Genomic DNA, 23,384 nt, shown 5'->3' on the forward strand with positions numbered 1-23,384 from the left:
CCTGTCTGTTCCCTTTCCCATTCCCACTCCATTTCCCAATCCCTGCCCGTTCCCGTTCCCGCTCCATTCCCGCCCGTTTTCCCAAGCCCCGCCCCTGGGCCCGCCCATCCCCCATTGGCTCCTCCCTCAGCCCCGCCCCTCTCCCCGCCCATCCATCAATTCCCGCGGAACTCTTGTGCTGGGGCCGCGCCGCGCGCCCGGACCCTTTCCGCGCCTCGCCGTCTCCGTGAGGATCTCGAGCGCGGATTGGTCCCGGTGTGCGTCACGTGACGCGGGAGGCGCTTCCGGCCCATCCCGCTCATCCCGCTCCGCCGGCGGCTCCCGGGAATCCCGGGAACCTCGGGGGGCCCGCAGCGCCCTGACCCTCCCCGAGCAGCACCGAGGCTCTGCCCGCTCCGCTCCCCTCCGTACCGCCCTCCCCACAGCCCCGGTCCGGCCCTGCGGGAGAACGGCGGGCCTTGTGCGGTTCCCTCCCGGTGCCCGCGGAGCCGCCGCCGCCACCGCGGGTGATGCCCCCGCCTGCCCGGGTGGCCCCGCGCACACCCTCCGCGGCTTTCCCGGCCTCCTGCCGGTGCTGCCGAGACTCCACCCGTTTCCCCGGTGAATTTTCCCGGTGAGTTGAGTTTCCCCCGCCGTTCCCGCCCGGGATGGAGTTCGCCGAGCTGATCAAGACGCCCCGGGCAGATAACGTGGTGCTGCACCGCCCGTTCCACCCGGCCGTGGAGGGCACGCTGTGCCTGACCGGCCACCACCTCATCTTCTCGTCACGGCGGCGCGACAACGCCGAGGAGCTGTGGCTGCTGCACTCCAACATCGACTCCATCGAGAAAAGGTGGGAGACGCTTCCCTGCTGGGAATCCTCAAAATCAGAGGGGTTTGTGTGAAAAATGCGTATTTTGTTATTGGTTTTTAGCAAATATTCAAATGAATATTATATGTGTTGTGTTAGAAAGTAATGCTGGATTAATTCTCTTAAGTAGTGTGTTAAATATAGTTTTAGGTAATTACAAAATTAAAATAGAGACTATTCTGTGTAGGATACTATTTTTAAAGAAAGGACTCTCAGCGAGATAGCAGCCACAGGACGCCTAAATCTTTCAGAGAAAGAGAATTTATTGCTCCATTATCAGAAGAAATGAACTTCTTCCCACCTTGAAGGCGCTGTCAGGATTCAGAGGAAGAAGTTGAGAATCCTCTATTTGAATAGAATTTATGCATCATGTATGAAGTGTATGAATATGCAACAGGCTGTTGTTTTTAAGGGTTAATCGTCTGTTAACGTGGGTCCTTTTTTGGGCTTATGCTGCCCAAAAAAAGGTACCCAGACGTCCATAACTCTTTGTCTCTATTGTCTCATATTGTCCTAATTCAAATTGTCCAAATTATTATTACTCTAATTGTATTAAACTTTTAAAATTTTTAGAACAAGTGATTAGCGTTTTTCACATTTGGGAAAGCTGCAAAAAGCAGCCTCAGAGACAGCAGAACTGGGATCAGAGCTGTGCAGCAGCCATGAGATAAATCAGTAGAAAAATTATGTAAGAAGTAGAAAAGTAAGGACAAATAGAGCAATAATCTGTGTATTAATGCTTGGCTTGAATAACTCCCTAGTCTGTAGGAAAGTTTATCTAGCAAGATATTAGGAAGTTCTAAGCTTAATAACGGAGCTCTGTGCATTGTGTTTTACAAGCAGATGTTTTATTCAAAATAAGCAAAATAATTCATTGTTTTCACCAAAGGTACCTGTGCTGATAGTGGTTGGATAGAACTACTGTCAATGTGCTTTTGCTATGTGTGATTGCTCAAAAAACTTTAAAGTAAGTTGTAATATTAAATTCTTTGTCTGCTGCCTAAGGTGTGAGGTGACGGCATCTTCACATTGTCATAACCATGGAATGAGACTGAGGCTAGAAAATAAAATAGCTCAAAGTGTGGGAATCCATAAAATCTAAAAGTTTTGGGAAAGCTGCAAAAGGCAGCTCAGAGACAGCAGAACTGGGATCAGAGCTGAGCTGTAGCCATGAGATTGGTCAGCAGAAAAATTATGTAAGAAGTAGAAAAGTAAAACTAATAGAATAATGGTCTGTGTATTAACACTTGTCTAAAATAACTCCTTAACCGAGAAAAGTTTATTTAGGAAGTTTTAAGCTTAATAGTGGAGTTCTGTGCATTGTGTTTTAAGGATTACAAGCAGGAATTGTATTCAAAATAAGCAAGCCCTGTTTAACCAAAGGTAAAACAATGGATAGAACTACTGTCAATGTGCTTTTGCTTTGTGGAATTGGTCAAAAAAACTTTTAAATTAGGTTGTAACATTACATTTTTGTCTGCTGCCTGGGATGTGAGCTGCTGGCATCTTCCCACTGTCATAACCACAGAATGGGAGCGATGCTGGAAAATAAAACAGCTCAAGGCACGTTCCTAACAGTCCCAGCCCATTTGTGATTTGTGCACAGCCCCTGGCTGCGGATATCCCTTCTCCCACCCCTCGTGGTTGGGAAGGGCTGGCTGGCACATCAGCTGCCCCAAATCCCAGGCTGGGCAGCAGGGAGGATGCTCTGGGCACAGATTTTGCCTTCAGCTGTGCCAGGGGAGGTTCAGGTTGGGCATCACAAGGAATTTCTCCACAGAAAGGGAAATTAAACCCTTGGAATACCCAGGGAGGGTTGGAGTGCCCATCCCTGGAGGTGTCCCAGGAAGGGCTGGATGTGGCACTCAGAGCCCTGGGCTGGTGACAAAGTTGGACTCTGCTGGAATCCAAAATGCAGGGAATTCTCAGAACTTTGAGTCTGTAAGCCAAAGCTTGGAGTTAAACCCAGGATTTGATCTGAGACCTTGGGAAAGGCTCCGAAAATGAGGTGCTGGAAGCAAGAATGTGGATTTACAGTTTAAAGCAGTGACATGTTAAGCTAAGAAGAAGAAATTTTAAAATTTTAGAGTTTAAGACATAGAAAAATAAAAGTAGTTACTGAGGTAAACAAGGAGTTTAAAAAGCAGCACTGTAGGTTTGTGAGTCAGAACATGATTGGCTAAGAAAGCTTCCACTGTAGCATGAGTCCATAAGATGAAATATTTAAGGACTGGGTCAAAACCATAAATATCCTTCTTGGCAATGTTTTATTGGTCAATAAATCCTTAAAAGGTCTTGTAACTAAGGGACTTGTTCTGAACCATGCAGTAAAGATGTGAGCTGAGCTCACCCTTTGTAGAAGATGAGAACAATAAATCACATCATCAAAAACAGCCCAGAGGTCCCATCTCTAACTCATGCAAAATTCCTTCCAAAAATCCCTATAGACTCAATGATCCTTTTCCAACCCCAGGGCAGGGTTCCCATTCTGTTTGGACATTTATGTTTGATGTTGCATCCCAAAGATTGGTTTTTTTTGGTCCTGTAGAGAGTCAGAATTTTTGTGTTTAACCCTTTTTGCTCTGTGTTCATTGCTCAGTGGATTCATCCACCCTTGAAGCACTTTATAAAGATGCACTGTGCACAGAGAGGGATGTCAGAGCCCTGCTGGAGGGCTTTGCCTTGTGTCACCCTCCAAAACTGGTGCCAGAATTGGGCTCTGGACTTGCTAAGCCCCAGATCTTCTCCTGCTGCTCTGCAGCATCATCCCTCACTTTTCCAGCTGCTCATGGGAATCAATAACCTTTTAGCAATGTGCTTTTCGTGCTACAGCTCAGCTGGAGCTGCAGAGCTCCAGATTTTTTCTTGCCCATCCCCTTTTAGCTACAGAGAGTTCAGACATTTCTCTTTTCCCCCTCATTTCTGCTTTACCTGCACCATTGCCCCTCACTGAGTGTCTGCCCCATCTCACCTGATCATTGACTTCTGCTCCCTCACTTTGGTCCTTTTTGATGATAATGCTTCATTTTTATATTAATTACAAAATCCTTTTCCTGTTTGTAAAGGCTTTTAAGGAAGTCTGGTAGAACAGAGTCCCTTTCTGCCAGCAAGAAATCAGTGATTTAAAAAAGCACAGAGCCTGGGATGATGGGGGAGTTGCTGGGTGCTGATGAAGTTTGTTGCTAATTAAATTTGTTCCTGATTTCCTTCTGTATTTCTGAGAGAGGAAAGGAGCAGAGAGGTGGAAAATTCCGGGAATTTCTTCCCATGCTCAGTCCTCACCCTGGCCTTGGGCACTTGCAGACATCCAGGGGCAGCCACAGCTTCTCTGGGCACCCTGTGCCAGGGTCTCCCCACCCTCCCAGCAGTGTGATATTTGTCATGTAACACCTCCACTCCCTGCCACAGCAAAAGGTTGGAATAAATGAAAATAAAGCCAACCTTGCAAACAGCAAATAACAAATTGTGTTTGTTTCTTTATTTTCTTGAAAGGTTCCCCTGCAGACAAATTGCCTCTCATGGAGATTTGCCTTGTGGGGAGAGTTGTTCCAATTCTCCTGCCTTAGAGGATCCTGTTTTTATGGGACTCTTTTTTCCTGTCTTGCTGTAGGTTCGTGGGCTCCTTGGGCACCATTGTGATAAAATGCAAAGACCTGAGGATTATCCAGCTGGACATCCCAGGGATGGAGGAGTGTCTGAACATTGCCAGCTCCATTGAGGTGAGCAGCTGCCATCAGCCAGAAAACCTGCAGGTCTTGAGCTCACCTCAGCCTTGAGAGCTTTATTTTTTCCAGTGATGTTTTCATGTTTTGAAGGGCAAAGAAGAATCTGGAATATTTCACATGCTCTGGGGGATTGTGGGGTATTTCCCAGAGGTTTTGGACTCTCCATCCCTGGAAGTGTTCAAAGCCAGGCTGGATGGGGTTTGGAGCAGCCTGGGGTAGTGAAAGGTGTCCCTACCTATGGCAGGGGGTGGAATGAGATGAGCTTTAAGGTTCCTTCTAGCCCCCACCTGTGATTCCATGATTTCTCTTGTCCCCACAGGCACTTTCCACACTGGATTCGGTCACTCTCATGTATCCCTTCTTCTACCGGCCCATGTTCGAGGTCCTGGAGGATGGATGGTCCTCCTTTCTGCTGGAACAGGAGTTTGAGCACCTCAGCTCAGTGGTGAGTGGGATTTGAGGGATTTCCCAGGCACTTGGATGTTCTGTGAACTGTTTTACCCAGTAATGGCTGGTTGGAAATCCCGGATGGTTAAAAATCCATGTGGTGCCTGGGTGAGAAGTGAGAGTTGTTCAAATATTCCCTCTGTGACATCAGACATTTGTTTGCTCCTTCACCTTGTACAAGTGGAGGTTTGAGGCCTTTTTCAGGAAATCACAAAGGTAGGAAATGTTTTTGGCCTTTTGGGATGATTCTCTAATTGGAAGAACAAATTGAAATTCTTTGTCCTGGCTTTGTTGTTCTTAATTTTGATCTGGAGTAGAATGAGATGAATCTTTGTCAAACCCTTAATTGAAATTATACTAGTTTAAAAAAATTGCTCTTTAGGAGGATGACAATGAAGATGCCCAGTTTGAAACACTTTTTCCTTTAATTGATGCTGGGGGAATGTTCATGAGGTTCAAAAAGCTGAAAACTTCCAGTTCTCTTTTTCCAGGTGCTGCCGAGAACATTGATTTTGTTTTGGGTAGCAATTGTTCTTGTGGCATTGCCTGTTGCCTCTCTTACTCAAATTTCCTTTTAGGATGCTGAATTTGCTAGAGTGGGAACTATCTTGGGTGCAGGAACCTGTTTTAATAATTCCTTGGGTTTGCATCTCTGTGTTCCAGGTCTTTGTTTCACATCCAGTCTGTGCTCTTGCTCCAGCAGCTCAGGTTTCTGAGCCCACATCCATTAGTGCAGCATCCAAGAACATTGATTTTATTTTATTTATTTATTTTGTTTTCTCTCTGCAGCCCAGCATGTCTGCAGCCTGTATCATTTCCTGGCTATGAGTAACAACTGAATAATGTGATCAGCTTGACCAAATTCAGTTGATGAAATCACCAGAAAATTAAAGAACATTAAAGGGGTTCAGAGGCCTTGCTATTTTTGTCTCATAATTAGAGCACTCTCATGTGTCTTATCTTCCTCTGCCATCCAACTGTTATCATATCCAGCTCATGGATCCATTGATGTGCTTTTTTTCCTTGTTTTTTCAGGGATTTAAATCTTCATTTGTCAAACTCTTGCCTTTCTGAACATATTCTCTGTGTAAGAATTACATTTAAAAACCTCATTACTTTTTAGCACCACATTTCCAGGGCAATCATTCATTCCTTTAAAATCTCCATGTCTGACAGATGTTGATTAATTAATTCTTGGCTTTTAACTCAAAACTTCACATTTTGAATAGAATGGTGTCAAAAGCCACCTTCCAATGATTTACATCTCCTGAACAACAGATAAATGTCTCACTGACCAAATAATTCTTGTTCTGGAAAGACACTGCTTTATGTGACAGGCTGGAACAAGGACATGGCTGATTTAAATCTTTCTTCAAGAAGTCAAATAAGAAGAATTCCAAAGGTTCCTGCCTCTGCTCAATCATCCATCTGGATCTGTACTTCCCCAGTAGGATAACAAGTCAAAAACTATTTCACCCACCCTACAGCTCCAGTAATTTATTAATTCTACATTTATCTGCTACAGGAGAGTTGTTTTTAACACTCTCTAATAGCAAAGTGCAGTGTAAATGTTAATACTTTTTTTTAAAAGGTAAATATTAAATATTTAGATAATATAGCATGTAATTTGTGTTCTTCACTGCACACTGAGGGGTGAATGGAATTCAGAGTATGTGCAGGGGCTCAGATTTCCTCTGAGCAGTCAGAGAGCCAAAAAGTTTCTCTTCTGCCAAATTCCAGAGCTGCAGGATGCTGCAAACTACTCCACTCTGGAAATTCAAAAATTTTTCTTCCCAATTTAGTTTCCTGAAATGAAGAGACCTGAGAAGTTTGTACACTGCCAGTATAATTAACAGAAAGGGTGATTTTATTGCCAAGAAAATCACTTACTTCATTCTTCTTTATTTTGCCTCTTTTCTTCCTTTTTCTTTTCCCCTTTTCTTTCTCCCTTTTCCTATTGTTTACTTCCCCCCCTTTTTCTCTATTTTTTACTTTCCCCCTTTTTCCTCTTTCTTTCCTTGTCTTTTTCTCTCTTTTCTTTCCTTTTCACTTACTTTTTTTCTCTTTTCTTTCCCTTTTTAGCAGGAAAGATCTCAGGGTTCTGAACAACTCAGTTGTGCTTCATCTTCATGTCCAAGCTCCTTTTAGAAATCAGAATTTTCTGGGTTTGGGCTCAGGTTAAATGGTATTTGTGAACCAAATTTTGCTCTTCTCAGACAAGCATCAATCTTTACATTTGTTCTGCTCCTTGTCCATGCACAATCTGATCCCAGCAGGGCTTGTTCCTTGGGAATGGCCTCTGGCTTTGCTGCTTTGCAGGATCTCCCAAGATCCATGCTGGATTCTGGACTTTTTTTTTAAGGCCTTTTGGTGGAGCTTGACTTGTTTCCCAATGTTTTGTGGAAAACGACCTCTCCTGGTAATTTTAAGTTTTAGGAGGAATGTTAGCTTGGACTTCTGAGAATCAATGTCTCTATAAACATTAGGACAGGAAAAGTAGGAATCCAAGAGTTGATCCTGCACTAGGTTTAAAAATCGCTGCTTTCTTGTTTTTCTCTGGAATTCTCTCTCCTTTTTGCTCAGCCCTCATCCCTTTGCTGCTTTTATCCTTAACTTTTCTTGATCCCTAAAAGCTCAGATGTCTTTCTGGGAAAATTAAGGGTTTACTTTGCACTCCCTGAGTTTTACACAGCACAGTTACCTGGTTGAAAGTGAGATCTCCCTTCATCCCTTTCCCTGCAGTCCTTCTACCTCCTGTGCTGCTGCCTCACTCTTCCAGTTACTGATGACCCTTTTTCCTTCCAAATTCCAGCCAGGCCAAAGCTAAAGGAGTTGATTTGGGCAATCTGGACTGGCAGTGCAGAGGTTAATGGGATCTCTGCAGCAGGAGCTGTTGGAAGGAAGACAAATGGTGCCAAGTGCTGCCAGGCTCCTCCTCCTTGTCGTGGAAATTACACCGGGATGACATAACAGGATCTCTGTGTCTGCTGTAAATGGGGAGGAGAGCAGGGTTAAATTACCAGAGTGGGGGATAAATCAGGTGCTGCTCCTCCATTCCTTTCCATACTGGTGGTGCCAGGGACAGCCAATCTTCCACAAGTTCCCCAGAATTTTGGTTTTGCCTTCTCAACATCCTGTGTCGTGGTGAGGTTTTTATCAATTTGATATTCCTGATCCATGCATGTTTTGTTTCATGGTAATCAAACTGCACACCCAACAGACACCCCAAAAACCCTGTTAAAAATCCCATTGCTGCTGCATTGAAAGCTGGAGCTGTGACCAGCCCCATCCTTTTGTGTCTCAGAAGTTTTCATCTCTGCTCATAACATGATGGCCAGAGGCAATTTGACTTTGCATCTGGGAGAAGCTCTGCTTTTTATAAAATGGAGCTGTTCAGAGGAGCTGTTTTGAGGCTAATGAATAATGAAATAAGGTTATAGCATGGATGATGTAAAACTGTCCAGCTGGGCTGCTGCAAACAGGCAGCAATTACTGCTCTTGATGCTGATATTTATTTTTTCTCAGCAGCTTTTTTAGGCTGCCACCAAAAAGGACAATTTTCCTGTCTCCTAAGCCACACATCCATGCTTTGGAGCTGCTTCTGCTGAAATAATGAGACAGATCAGTTTGTTCAGCTGATGGAAAGGCTTCATTGCCAGAAGACATTCCTGAATTGATCCCCATTTTTCACTGGACCAGTGAGCCAGTCAGGTGCATTTTTATAGGCAGGTAGCAATCAGGAGCTGTGTGGCAAGGGGTAGTAAGGATCTGGAAGAAAGGAGTTCTGATCAGAGATGTGCAGTTAATTCATGTTAAATCAGCAGACATGAATTGATGTGGATTTTGTGTGTTTTCTCACAGCCTAATTTAGCTGCTGTGCTCTTCTCCCACTTTGTCCTGCCTGCCTTATCCCTCTGCATTTTTGTCTGCCTCAAACTTTCCTTGAACTCCTATGAGCCAAGGTTTGATGGATCTCTGAGGTCTCTCCCTGCTGCAGAAGCTCCTCATTGACCTTTTTCCCTGAGCTGGAGCCAAGGCCTGTGGGTGACCCTGGGTATCAGGTAGCTGGAATTCTCATGCCAAGTGCCTGTGAGATGCCACACTCAGCACTTCTTTGGCTGGAGCTGGAGCAGTTACATCACAGAGCTCCTGATGTGCCCTCAGTGCTTGGCTGCTGGGCCCCTTCCAGAAGGTGCTTTAGGAGGAAGAACTGTAGCTGAAACCACAGAAAAGCTGGAGATGTTTAAATTGAATTTTTGACCTTCAGCATCTGGAGTGGGTCGAGGTTCTTTGCCTTTCTTGGCCACCTTTGTCTTGTGAGCTCTTCTTTCAGCACAGATGGAGGATTGGGCTCATATTGCCTGTATCTAAATTAACTTTTTTTCCCTCTTGTAGGAATACATTTCTCTGTGGAGTCTTCCCTTGTTGTCTGCTGTGCCTGTGAAACAATTTAAAACCACAATCAACCTTATCTGCCCACATGGGCTTATTTTGTGCTGTTTGAGGATATGATTAACCTAAGGGGGAACTGTTGCTCAAGACCCAGAGGAACTTGTTCATTCTTCCATTGTTTCCAAGCTTTATCTGCTCTCTGAGGAATGAGCTTCTGGGAGCTGCTGCAAGGAGATGATTGCAGGGAGCACCAAGGGATGTGCTGGAAAAATTAATGGGTCCACAGCCCTGTAAATGGTTACTGAAAGGACAATTTGTGGTGCAAATGGAACAGATCACTAATATGACTGTCTGTGTGCTTCATCCTGTGCATGGAAGTCATTCTTCCCCTTTACCTCTCCCATATAATGCCTTTCCTGACCCAAAGCTGTGTTCTGGTGTTTTTCAGACCAATGAATGGCGTCTGAGCTGCGTGAACAAGGACTTCTCTGTGTGTCCCTCCTACCCTCCAGTTGTCATTGTCCCCAAATCCATCGATGACGAAGCGCTCCGCAAAGTCGCCCTGTTCCGCTACGGCGGCCGCTTCCCGGTGCTGAGCTACTACCACAAGAAAAATGGGATGGTGAGCTGGGTTTGAGGGGTGCTTCTGCCTGAAGGAAGTGTGGGAATCTGTTGGTTTCATGCTCTGGAAGTAACAGAGCGACTGGTTTATTTTCTGGCTTCTTCAGGGAATGTTGGGTTTCTTCCCCTGGTTTCTTGCTGGTGTGACAATGAAAACACAACATCTGGGCTCACAGGTGCCTTCAGGGTTCAGATTAAACCAGTGCTGCCCCAGTTTCTGTAGTCCAGATCTTCTGAGGGCACATATTTCACCAAAATATTTTTGTGGAAGTTGTTTCCTTTGGCCACCTGGAATCAGAAAGGCTGTGTGGAGGTGGGTGCTTCCCTGGAATTAGTTATACAAACATAAATATTTTCTGTGAGACAAGCAGAACACAGATGTGACAAATCCATGAGAATTAAAGAGGGACCAGCAGGTCAAGGGAGGGCAGTTTGCTCTTGTGATGTCCTACCTGAGGTCCCCAACATAAGGACATGGAATTCCTGGAGAGAGTCCAGAGGAGACCAAGGAGATGCTCCAAGGGCTGGAGCCCCTCTGCTCTGGAGCCAGGCTGGGAGAGCTGGGGTTGTTCGTCGGGAGAAGGCTCCAGGAAAACCTCAGAGCCCCTTTCAGTGCCTAAAGGGATCCAGGAGAGCTGGAGAGGGACTTGGGACAAGGCATGGAGCGACAGGACACAGGGAATGGCTTCCCAGTGCCAGAGGGCAGGGATAGATGGGATATTGAGAAGGGATATTGGGAAGGAATCATTCCCTGTGAGGGTGGTGAGGCCCTGGCACAGGTTTCCCAGAGCAGCTGTGGCTGCCCCTGGATCCCGGTTTTGGGTGGTGGAATGAGTGATCTCCATCCTGGAAATAGCCATTAATCTGCTTGGTTGGGAATGTGCATGGCAGCAGTTTGCTTACAGCAGTAAGAACAAGATGAGCCTTGTAAAGCCACTGCTGGCACCCTGGCTGGCTGTGTCTGCCAAGAGTTTTCATGGAAAGGATGGCAGGAGCCACATTGTCCTGTCTGTGAGTGCTGGGCCCTTGTCACAGCCGTGGTGACAGCAGAGCCAAGGCTGCTTCTGCTGTGTGACTGTGCAAGGAGGATCAGAACAATCTGTTCTCTGAGCCTGGCAGGGTAACTCAGGAGCAGCAAATTCTTGGTATTGCACAGACTTTAACAAGCCAGAATCTAATGGAGTGACTGATACATTGTGATTAAGAAATGCACTGTATGAAAGTGTTGGGTAATTGTGTCTCTTGCTGATGTAACCAGTTCTGAGGGTACTGGGATGTCCAACCTGCAGCTTTTAAACTTGATACAGTCTCCTCAAATGCTCCAATGCCTTCTCACCTCCTGATGCCAAGATTTGTAAGCCTTCAATTTGAAGCTGTCTAGTCTGACTCAGGAATACTTTGGGATTTTCTTTGCTTTAAAAGCAGCCAGCCACCTACTCCACATGAGTTGTGCTTTTTGCTTTTTCTCAGCTCAGCTGAAAACCATTGAAGGAAGATTTTTGCTCAGTTATCTCTCAACATTGTGCATGTTTCATGTGAGGAGTACAGCAGTATTTGGCTCGGAGTGTTGCAGTTGTGACAGTAATGCTGTCACTCTCTTTGCCCTCCTGGCTCTGAGCTCTCAGCTGTTGCTGGGGTTGCTGACAGGCTGCCCTCACATTTTCATTGTGATTTGAGCTGCTGAATTGAAAGGCATTTGCTAAAGAGAAATCTCAGCTCAGCAGTCTGTGGACTTGACGTTTATCAGTCCATCCATGGGGTAAAAATGTCACCTTTAACACATGAGCAATTTGAGTGTTTTAAGAACAGAGTTGGGAATAGACCTTGAAAATTAAAATCCTGAAAAAGTTGCTTTCATGGAATCACAGGATGGTTTTGGTCAGAAGGATCCTTAGGGGACCATCTAGTTCCAAACCCCTGCCATGGGCAGGGATTCCTCTCACCAGACCAGGCTGCTCAGGACCCCCTCCTGCCTGGCTGTGACACTTCCAGGGATTTATAGCACTGCCAGGGTTTGTAAAGGAGCCATCAGCAGAAAGGCAGATCAGTAGTTCACAAAGATGGTACTTGAGGCATAACTGAAAGGATACAGGCTCTAAGATGATGCCTGGCATTTAAAACTTGCCCAGCCAAGTGAGTGCTGGATTCAAGAATTTCTAATTCAGTTTTAAATCCTTGAGAGTGATAGAACTTTGTGGTGGATTCACAGGGATCCCAGGATGAGGGAAGAGACAAGAATGTTGACTCCATGTTTCAGAAAGCTAATTTATTATTTTATGATATATATATTATATTAAAAGAGAATGATATATTAAAACTATGCTAAAAGATTAGAAGAAAGAATTTCATCAGAAGGCTAGCAAGGAATAGAAAAGGAATGGAATGATAATAAAATCTCATGACTGACCAACAAGTCCTAAACAGGCGGACTGTGATTGGCCATTAATTAGAAACGACCACATGAGACAAATCAAAGGTGCACCTGTTGCATTCCACAGCAGCAAATAATTATAGATAGAAGTTGAGGAGGGTGAGCTTAGGGTTGTAGATTATAATGATTGCTATTCAGCCTAGGTGGGAGATGGAAGAAAAGGCTAGGATTTTTTGGATTTGTGTTTGGTTGAGTCCTGTTCATCCTCCCAGGGCTGCTGAGAGGACAGCCAGGATAGTTAGGAGAAAAAGTCCTAATGAAAGGATTTTTCATAAAATGTGTCTGTGACAACTGAAGGATTCAGGGCAAGGCTTGGAGCTCAGTGGTGCCTTTCAGTCAGAACTCTCTCCACAGTGCCTCAGGCATGGTTCTGTGTCTCCCCAGGCGATGCTGAGGAGCAGCCAGCCCCTGACGGGCACCAACGGGCGGCGCTGCAAGGAGGACGAGAAGCTGATCAACGCCACGCTGCGCTCCGGCCGCCGCGGCTTCGTCATCGACACGCGGCCCCTGAACGTGGCCCAGCAGGCCCGGGCCAAGGGAGGCGGCTTTGAGCAGGAGGTGCACTACCCCCAGTGGAGGAGGATCCACAAATACATCGAGAGGTGGGTTGGTGTGGAGCTGAGGGGTTTAGGACGAGGTGAGAGGTGAGAATTGACTCCAAGTTCTCAGAAGGCTGATTTATTATTGTATTATATGATACTTGATGTTTGAAATATGTGACATTTGATATATGACATATCATATGATGACATGACATATATGACATGACGTGACATATATGACATGACATGATATTATATGACATGATATGGCATGATATTTGACATATTTTATGATGTGACATGATATTATATGACATGACGTGATATTTGACACAACATGACATGATATTTGGCATGACATAATATTTGACACGACATGATATTTGACGATATGATATTTTATATTATATTTCATATGATATTATATTTTATTTTAAATGTTATACTAAAACTATACTTAAAAGCACAGAGAAAAGATACATCAGGAGGCTAGAAAAGAATGATAGTAAAAACCCATGACAGACTCAGAGAGTCTGACACAGCTGGCTGTGATTGGCCATTAATAAAAAACAATTTACATGCTGGGTAAACAATTCTCTAAATCACATTCCAAAGCAACAAAACATGGAGAAGCTGAGGCTTCTTATCTTGCCAGGAGAAGAAATCCTGGAGAAGGGGTATTTCAAAAAATATCACAATAACAGTGGGTAAAATCAGGCTTTCCCCTGAGTTGGCTGCATGAGGTCATCAGAGCAGTGATACCTCCACAAAGGATTTGCTCCTGTTAGAAGAGTTGTGTACCCTGGCTCCTTGCAACAGGATCATGTTCCTTCTGTGGCAGATCCAGAATATGTGCATGATAAGGAGATTTTTTGTTTGGTTCCTTGTTGTGAGCAACCTGCTGCAGGTTTCAGCCATCAGGCATCTCCCTGTGCTGTTTCTTTTCCTGGCGATCTTCAGCCACACTCCAGCCTTCCTGTGTTCCCCTTGGCACAGGAAGGAGCAGGTACCTTGCCAGAAAACTTCTGCAGGAGAGAGTTTGTTCTGTGTCTGTCACACTCCTCTTATCCAGAGGATTTGTCCAGAGAAGCTGTGGCTGCCCCTGGATCCCTGGAAGTGTCCAAGACCAAGTTGGACAGGGTTTGGAGCAACCTGGAATAGTGGAAGGTGTTCCTGCCCATGGTGGGGGGTTGGAATGAGATGAGCTTTAAGTTTCCTTCCAACCAAACCATTCCATGATTCTGGGGTCCAGTGCTTTTCTCTGGACATCTGATATTGTTCAGTCATTTGGAGAAAGTTGTTAAATAAACAGACTTTCAGTCTGGCTTTGTTCAACTTCTCTTAAAGCCTTACTTTTGGGGAATCCTTCTGCACAGACATGAAGTAATGTCACTGGACCTGTAGGCCAGCTCTTGAGCAGTTAAATAAGGAATTTCCTGGCAAATACCTGAAGTTTTTGGTTTTTTTCCAAAAGATTTTATGTGAACTTACATTTGTTGCTGATTATTTACAGTATCAGAGAAAGGGGGTAATGAATAAACACAATATACAAACACTAAATAATCCATGTCCTCATTCCTGTGTTATTTCTTGTGCTTTCAACAATGTTTTCCTTTTCCCAAAGGTTTCATATCCTGCAGGAGAGCTTCATCAAGCTGGTGGAGGCTTGCAATGACCAGTCACACAACATGGACCGCTGGCTCAGTAAACTGGAAGCTTCCAACTGGCTCACTCACATCAAGGAGCTGCTGACTGCAGCCTGTCTGGCTGCTCAGTGCATTGACAGGTAAATCTCCTGCAGAAAACCTTGGGTTGCTCATTCACTGGTTACAGATTGCTCACTAAATACCTCTGGCAGTGTCAATAACTGCCCACCGTGGTCTGGCTCACTTGTACCCATGGAGGATTCTGTTTCCTCATGGCGGAGGAATGTTCCTCCAATAAATCAGGAGGAGGGAGGAAATCTGGGCTAACAAATGGTTTTGGATCATGTGTTTAAAGTAAATTTCTGTGTCTGTTGCAGCCAAGCTAATTTAGAGAGTTTTATTGAAGGTTTGGGTTAAAATGGGTCTAAGGAAAAGGGGACACAGAGATGTCTTTTTTTTTAGCAAATATTTGTTTCTTTTCAGCTGCAGATTTCCAATACCACACCTCATTTCCAGAGGTTAAAACAATGTCATCTCCTTGTTTTCCCCAGGAATTGGTCCAGTGCTTTTCCCCTCTTATATTTTTATCCCCACAGCCCTCTCCAGGCAATCCTGCTCATCCCTTCTAAGTGCTTGTGACCTCTTTTAACCTGACATTTCTTTCACAAATGCTGCTGACTCAGCTGACTCATGCTCACACCTCTGGCTGCAGAGCCAATGCTTGCTCTCAGCTGCCAGGTTTGTAAGGCCAGATGGAGGAATCTAAATTGGTTTTATCTGTGACTCTGGGTGGGAAAAGCCCATCCCAAAATTTAGGGAGAACCTGGCTTTTCATAGGAGCTGGGGATTGTGTTCTGCAGGCACACCAGCAGCTGAGATGCAGGCTCAGTGGTGAGACAGCAGTGCTGCATTAAAGTGGGAGCTCTGTGCTTTTTAAAAGCTCTGACAGTGCTGGTTTCATTACTGGCTGTGCCAGGAAAGGATTGCTCTGGATCAATACTTTTATCTGAAATTCTTTCCTGCAAGCATGTAATGGGAAAGATCAGTGATGAAACCCTCCTGGCTTGTTGGGACAGTGGCTGATTTCATAATTTTTAACCTCAGCTTTGCTTTTTATGTTTGCCATGTGGAGCCATGGCAAGTCAGTTCCAGGTGCCTGACCTGTCTCACTCAGAGCCTGGAGGTCAGAGCTGGGCTGACAAGGAGAGTTCTGTTGTATTTTCCATGGGAAGGGAATGGCTGGGACAGATCTTCCAACATCTTAAAGGCCTGAAAGATAAAAGGGGAAAATAGTGTTAGAAGATTAGTGTAGAGAAAGATGAAGATTATGTAGGGAAGGAAGGTTTAGATTAAATATTAGGGAGAAACTCTGTATTATAGCAGTGGTGAGGCTCTGGCAGAGGGTGCCCAGAGAAGCTGTGGCTGCCCCTGGATCCCTGGAAGTGTCCAAAGCCAGACTGAGTGGGGCTTGGAGCAACCTGGGATAGTGGAAGGTGTCCCTGCCATGGCAGAGGTGGAATGGGACGAGTTGCACTTCCAAGCTGTAACTCCAAGGGATGCTGATCCCAAAAAGTGAGAACCACAAGGGAGATCTCACTGTGCACCTTCTGTCAGTATGGGAAAGGATCTGGAGTTCCAGACTGCTGAGCAAGACATGGAGCTTTTAGTGATGCAGAGCTCAGGTCACTGCGGATGAGGATCCAGGTGGGATCCATGTGGGATGGGGCTGCCGTGGTGATAGGGAGCCAGAAAAAACTCAACCCTGGTGTCTGTGGGATGTATTGGCACCCACTGGGATGGATTCTGTTCATTCATACTCTTATCCCTTCCCACCTTTTCCTTTCCCAGGGAAGGTGCTTCAGTGTTAGTGCATGGCAGTGAAGGAACTGATTCCACACTCCAGGTCACTTCCCTGGCACAGATCATCCTGGACCCAAGGTGCAGGACCATCCGTGGCTTCGAGGCTCTCGTAGTGAGGGAGTGGCTGCAGGTAAGGAACAACAGAACAACAGTTCCCTGGACAGAGCAACAGCCAGTTCCAGAGACACTGGGGTTGGGAAATAGCCTGAGAGGCAGCCAGCAGGCTGGGCCTTGTTACAGCCCTGCTGAGTGTGAGTGTCCTTTGTCCTAAAGAGCAGCATCATTACCTGAGTCATTTGTCCTCTGGCACTGCTGGGCCTCTGCCTCTCATGGCAGGTTTTTGATTTTGGGAACTGCCTGTTCTGTGTGCTCAGGGTGAACATCTCTTATCAACAATGGTTTGGGTTGGATGGGACCTCAAAGCTCCTCTCATTCCAGCCTCCTGCCATGGGCAGGGACACTTTCCACTGGAGCAGGCTGCACCTCTTCCATCTCATTAGAGAAAACTGTTCAGACCAAACCACAGAACCTGACCTGTGCTCTTTGTACCTTGGCAGTCTGGTCCTCCAGTGCATCCACCCCAGCTTGTTCCTGCTCACATTCTCTGATCAAACACAGCATGAGAAAGGCAGGGAAATCAGTCATAGAATCACAGAACCGTTTAGATCAGGATTGTCAAGTCCAGCTGTCCCCCAGCACTGCCAAGGCCACCACTCATCCATGTCCCCAAGTGCCACATCCACATGGCTTTTTAATCCCTCCTGGGATGGGGACTCCTTGGTTGCCCTGGGCTGAACAACCCTTTCCATGAAGAAATTTTCCCTAATATCCAATCTAAACCTCCCCTGATGCTATTTGAAGTAATTCCCTCTCATCCTGTCCCTGTTCCCTGGGAGCAGATCCCAACCCCCCTGGCTGTCCCCTCCTGTCAGGGAGTTGTGCAGAGCCACAAGGTCCCCCCTGAGCCTCCTTTTCTCCAGGCTGAGCCCCTTCCCCAGCTCCCTCAGCCCCTCCTGGTGCTCCAGCCCCTTCCCCAGCTCCATTCCCTTCTCTGGACACTCTCCAGCCCCTCAATGTCTTTCTTGTCAGGAGGAGCCCAAAACTGAATCCCAGATTTGAGATGCCCCAGCAGCAGAGGGATAATGCTTTCTAACAGCTTGGTCCTGAGCAGTTGCATGGACAGAACTCACTCTGAAGTGTTTTTTCCACATGTCCTCACATCCCATTCCTTGTGTGTGATGATTCCCTGATTCCCTGCAGGCTGGCCACCCTTTCCAGCAGCGCTGTGCCCAGTCAGCCTATTCCAACAGCAAACAGAAGTGGGAGGCCCCTGTGTTCCTGCTCTTTCTGGAATGTGTGTGGCAGATCCACCGGCAGTTCCCCTGCTCCTTCGAGTTCAACGAGCATTTCCTCATCCTGCTCTTTGAGCACGCCTACGCCTCCCAGTTTGGGACCTTCCTGGGGAACAATGAAAGTGAAAGGTTGGTAAGGATGCTTGACTTGAATCCTTTAAATATCAGGCTGAATTTCACTAAAAGAAGGTCCCAGAATCATGGAATGGTTTGGGTTGGAAGAAACCTTAAAGATCGTTTTGTTCCAACTCTTTGCCATGGGCTTACACTTGCCATAACTTCCACTATCCCAGGCTGCTCCAAACCCTGTCCAACCTGGCCAAAAATCTCCACCCATCAGTTTATTTAATTTCTCACCCAGAAACTCTTCCATGAAGGCATAACCAACTGGAGTTTGGTGTGAGTCACAGCTGTGGGAAGCAGACTTGTCCCTGCAGGCCTGGAGGAGGAGGAGGCTGAGGCAGGCAAAGGCCACAGCTGACGATTCTGTCCCTCACCAGGAAGAAAATGTGAACTGTGAGGGAGGAATGTCACTCTGTAGCCTGGTGGTCCTGAGACCCCCCCTGGGAGTAGAAACAGGGTGAAGGACTGGAGCTGCCACAGCTGCCAGGGAGGTTTGGATTCCTGTTTGGAGCTTGGCAATTCTGCCCTCAGGACTCCTGGCTCCAGTAAGGCCATGGCTGAGGGGCTCCTGCTGGACTGGACAGGAAGGGAAAAACAGAAATGATCTTCCAGAGAAGGAAGGCAATTTAAAGCTTCCTGTAAACTTCTCTGTCCTTAAAGTAATCTGGGCTAAAGTAGAAGAGACTCTGCTGCCTTCTGCAGGGCTGCTGAACCAGTCATCTGCAAAACCAAGTTAGACTTGAAGGCAATGAGCTGAAATTTGGTGGAGTATTGGATGTTATGTGTAATAACCTGCCTGTCACATCTGAGCACGTCAGCCTGGGAGCACAGACAGAGGTTAAGTCTGATGTTAAGCTTGTGCTGTCTGAAGCATTCACAGGAGTGCTGAATCTCCTGCCTGGCTGGCAGTGCAATTTGCCAGTGCAGGCAGAATGAGATTTGCTGGAATCTGAGGCATAGGGATCCCTGGAACTGCTGGGCCCAGGAAAACAGCACTGCTTGCTCTGTGTGCTCAGTTCCTTCCTGCCACCAGAGGGACCTGTCAGACGTGCCCATTCCAGCAGTGAATCCTTCCCTGATGCAGCTCTGCCCCACCTTCCAGCTCCACCTTAACACAAGAGCCTGATCCCTTTCCAAACCTGGCACTCAAACCACAGTGGGAGGTGACTGATTCTTCACCTGGGCAGCAGGCAGCCATCTTACAAGGGTTATTTCTCCATCTTTTATTCAGAACTATTTGTAATCAGCCATGCTGAGTAAATTGCTTTATGTGTACACCCTGTGCCATGATGATGAAGGGATTAACTTGAATTATCTGGGGGAGTAGCACATGGAAAAACTTGTGGCTTTGTCTGTGTGGTTCTAACAAGAACCTTACAGATCCAAGTGTATAAAACTGATTTGTTCCTGTGGGTTTCTTAGGGCTAAACTGAAGCTGCCTCAGAAGACCATGTCCCTCTGGTCCTGGGTGAACAGGCCTGAAGAGCTGAGCAGGTTCCAGAACCCTATTTATGAGGCCAACAGCCTTGTCATCTGGCCCTCTGTGGCCCCACAGAGCTTGCAGCTCTGGGAAGGTGAGCCAGATTTGCTTTCCCTGTTACATACAATGTCTCTTTTGTGAATTTTTTTGTCAAACTTCATTGCTGACCATTCTGGAGAATCCATGTGCAGTGGGTTCTCTGCTGCAGAAACTTCCCCGTTGCCATGGGTGCAGAAGAGTTCATGATACAAGCAGGCTGTCATGGCAGGGTGGAGACTGAAAATGGAGTGGTCTGAGGAAAAAAAAGGAATGAACCCTCCTCATTTTTCTTTTATTAACCTTGTGTAACAGGATGGTGAGCTTGGAGAGGAGGAGGGAAGCCCTTTAGAGGGGGAGAGAAAGGGAAGAAAATGTGACTTGGGAGCTGCTGGAATGTGAACAACCTTCCTGAACTCCCCCTTGTTTCAAGAACCCCTTGTGACCTGGGTTTCTCTGGGCTTCCAGGTATCTTCCTACGCTGGAACAGACCTTCCAGATTCCTGGAGGAGGCTGAGGAAGAAAGGATCAACATCATCAAGTACAACAAGGAGCTGCAGGCCAAGGTGAACGTGCTGAGGCGGCAGCTGGCGGAGATGGAGGCGGATGGGGAGGTGCAGGAGGGGGAGGAGCCCTGAGCTGGGCTTTGCCTCTCAGACCTTTTCTTTCAGGAACCATGGAAAGTGCATGTTCTGCTGAGCCCTTGGGTACAGCTGACCCTCCCACTGCTGAACCCCTCACTCCATGAACCTCCCTGCTTTTTGGGGAGGGGTTTTTGTTTTGTTTACAGAAGACACGGCTGGGCACAGTGTCCCCTCTTGGCAGCTGTTCTGTCTCAGAATTGGGTACAGTGTCAGCAGAAGCTGGAACTCTTTACCTCCAACTGTGTGGATGACCAGGATGGGCCAAGAGACAGGATGTCTCCACTTTATTTTAGACTTTTTCTGGTTTTGTTGAACACTCACAGGATTGAAATACAGAGTTCTATATAGATAGGTAAAGGCATTTTGTCTGGAAGCACCTTTTCTCTCAAAGAGTAAGTAAGGCAGCTTAGTTCTTTTAATTTCCTGGAAAATCTAGAAATGGTTAAAATCAAATTACAGGTTCTGCCAGTCTACACAATACTCTCAGTAGCCTTCACATCTCACACTTGGGTTTTTGTGTTCAGCATTGGCTCGGGAGCAGGAAGTTGAATACCAAACCAGAGCAAAATATTTCAGTGCAATACAGAATTGATGGAGGGATTCTGCTGCTAATGTTTAAGCCATGAACTTCAGGTGGGATTGTCCCTCGTGGACAATGATCTCCTAAGGAGGAACAAACTTTTTTTTTATTCTACCTGGAGAACAAAAAGGTTTAGTAGTTGGTGGGGGTGTCCACTTGCAGAACAGGGCTCAGAGCTGTCCTTTAAACCAGAGCCAAGCTGCCTTCTTGGAAATTCCAACCCCCCTGGCTGGGTTTGGACACCTGGCCAGGTTCACAGCATTGCCAGGGTGCAAGAGCAACACTTTATTTACAACTCAACAAAACACTTCTGTTGCACCTGATGTGCTTTTCCTTCTTGTGCTCTTATGCCCATCTTGTGAAACCTCAAAAGCAGAAGCTGGAAGTTCAGGTGACCTCACAGATCTGCTGCAGGTGAAGGGGCCATCACACTACAAAAAAAAAATACTAAGAGTTTAGATGATTTGTAGCTGCTAAAACTGCTTAAAGACTTTAGGGATAAGCTGTTTCTCATTTAACTTTGTAATTTGTAGCTGCTCTTTCCATTTCTGTGGCTTCAATTTGCTTTTTGTAAAATCAGAGTTCTCTTTTGTGATTTTTTTCCCTCCTTCAAAAAGACAGGTAGGAGTAGGTCTGAAATACTCCTTGAGGCATTTTTTCAGCTTGATTCCCTGGGTAGCTCCACAGGACTGGGAAAAGTTGAATTAACAGCAGCACATGTGGCTGGGATTATCCAGAAAAGAGCTTCCTGTCAGCCTGGTTCTGCTGGAATGAACAGAGCTGCAGTAGGTCAGTGGTGGGAAGCCTCTGGAAACTGCTGAGCTTCCAAGTTTATGGAATGAAGCTGCCTTTATTTAAAAGCCACTTCACATAGAGAGGTGTGAAAATGAGCATCTGTAGTTGTAGAAGTAGCTGGGCAGGAACCTGCAAAAATCATGTAGCCACTAAATACAGTCTAAGAAAATTCTATAACCAAGGAAATTATATCAAATTATGTGATAATGGTCAAGTGCTACCTTAATGCCTTTTGTTCAGTCCTTATTTCCTTAATGATTTCCTTCTTGCCTAAGCTCAACTTAGCCCTGAAGTCCTCTGGCTTAAAAAATAAGATCCCTTTTAAAACACTCCTCACTTAAGGCAGAAGAGTGATTCCCCCTGCTTGCAATGCCAATTTCTTTTTAGGTTTGGAGCTTTGTTCCCTGGTTCCAGTCTGACACAGGGAATCCTGCTCAGGGTGGCTGGGGATCTGTTCTGGAGCACAGGGGAGGCAGAATTGGGCTGTTCTCTCCTCCAAACCTGGTGATTCGTCTGGGTATGTTGCTCAGATAATCCCTTAAAATGATTGTACACCCCCTGAAATGATGTCTGTGGGATCTGCACCTGCCTGAGTGGTGTTTCCCGACCCCATTCAGAATTTCTCCATCTGAAATCCATTATCCCCAGCCAGATGGGAAGGATTCAGAAGGCACTATTTTCCCTGTAATAGACTATACATAAAACACTCCTAAAGGTTATGCAATTCCCTAACACAGTAATTATAGATTGAGCTAAATAATAGAGAAGCAGAGAGGGTTTTTTTTTTTTTTTAGATCTAATTGCCTGGCTGCTCCAGCCTCTCCTGCAAACTGCAGGCTTCTGAGGAAATTGGGAAACCAGCTGTGACAGCCAACAAAAGGCAGCACATTCCCTCTGAGCTGGCATCAATTTCAGCCTCCACTTGTGTTGAATGCACACCCAAGCATTCTGTGTGTGTGCCTTGGGAACGTGGATCCTGGGAATGAATCCTTGGGGCAGTGCTGGTGTCCTTCTGAGCAGCCCCTGCAGGTTATTCCACATTTCCTGGGCCCTGCAGCACCTTGTCCCTGCACAAATCTGTGCCACAGGCCTGGGAGGGCTGGCAGGAGATGCATTGGGGCCAGAATGTGAGGTGGTGCAGGTTCTCCAGGGACAGGACACTCCCAGAGCTGTCCTGCCACGCTGCTGCCACATTCCCTTGGAGCTTTTCCATTCCAGTGCCTGCCAGGCTCCAGATTCACAGCAGCTCTCTCCCGTTCTCTGCTTTGCTGCTTGCCTCCCCTGTTAAATCACATATTTAATGTCAGGGATGGGTTTGCTCCCTCAGAAGGGGATTCCTGCCCCAGTTTGCAGATTCCCTGTGAATTCCTGAGCTGGGGCAGTGCCCAGCTCTGGCTCCTCCCTGTGCCACTGCCTTACGCCCTCGCTGCCACCGTGCTCCTGCTCTTTTGCACACACCCTTTGTGTAACAAGCTGGACACGGAGAGAAAGCCCCATCTCCAAATTTTAGGGTTCAATCCACAAAATTTGGGGAGGACACTCTGCCATTCACCAAAAAAAAAAGAAGGGAAAAGGAACTAACTTGCACAGTTTTCATAAGGGAAACGTGTACCTTCAATATTTTGATTGTATCGATTAAGTCTTGAATGTGGCGCTGGTTTTGACGTGCACTATTGTCCCTGTTGCATAGGATCTCATTTAAAATTGCACTGTACAGCATTTTTGGTGTCTCATTGTGCTTTGCTAAAGCCTTGGGCAGTGCTGTGCTCGTGTGAGGGGTGAGGTTTGTGCCAGCACTGCCTGTGTTTTGTCACAGCTGCACTGTGTGAGCTGTGTCTGTTCACTACTGCCTGTTCAAGT

General features: G+C 46.3%; 1 protein-coding gene across 1 annotated transcript; it reads left to right on the top strand.

Annotated features, from left to right (window-relative positions):
- Positions 1-262: 262 nt before the first annotated feature.
- MTMR9 (myotubularin related protein 9) lies at positions 263-23,148 on the top strand. The gene is made up of 10 exons (XM_074536493.1): positions 263-832; positions 4,461-4,569; positions 4,895-5,020; positions 9,863-10,036; positions 12,851-13,068; positions 14,633-14,794; positions 16,503-16,644; positions 17,775-17,995; positions 19,412-19,563; positions 19,974-23,148. Exons 1-10 carry the CDS (start codon positions 648-650, stop codon positions 20,141-20,143), a joined length of 1,659 nt encoding a protein of 552 aa, XP_074392594.1. The 5' UTR covers positions 263-647; the 3' UTR covers positions 20,144-23,148.
- The last annotated feature ends 236 nt before the right edge of the window (positions 23,149-23,384 follow it).

Source organism: Zonotrichia albicollis, chromosome 3 (genome assembly GCF_047830755.1).
Source record: "Zonotrichia albicollis isolate bZonAlb1 chromosome 3, bZonAlb1.hap1, whole genome shotgun sequence".
In the NCBI taxonomy this organism is placed as follows: Eukaryota; Metazoa; Chordata; class Aves; order Passeriformes; family Passerellidae; genus Zonotrichia; species Zonotrichia albicollis.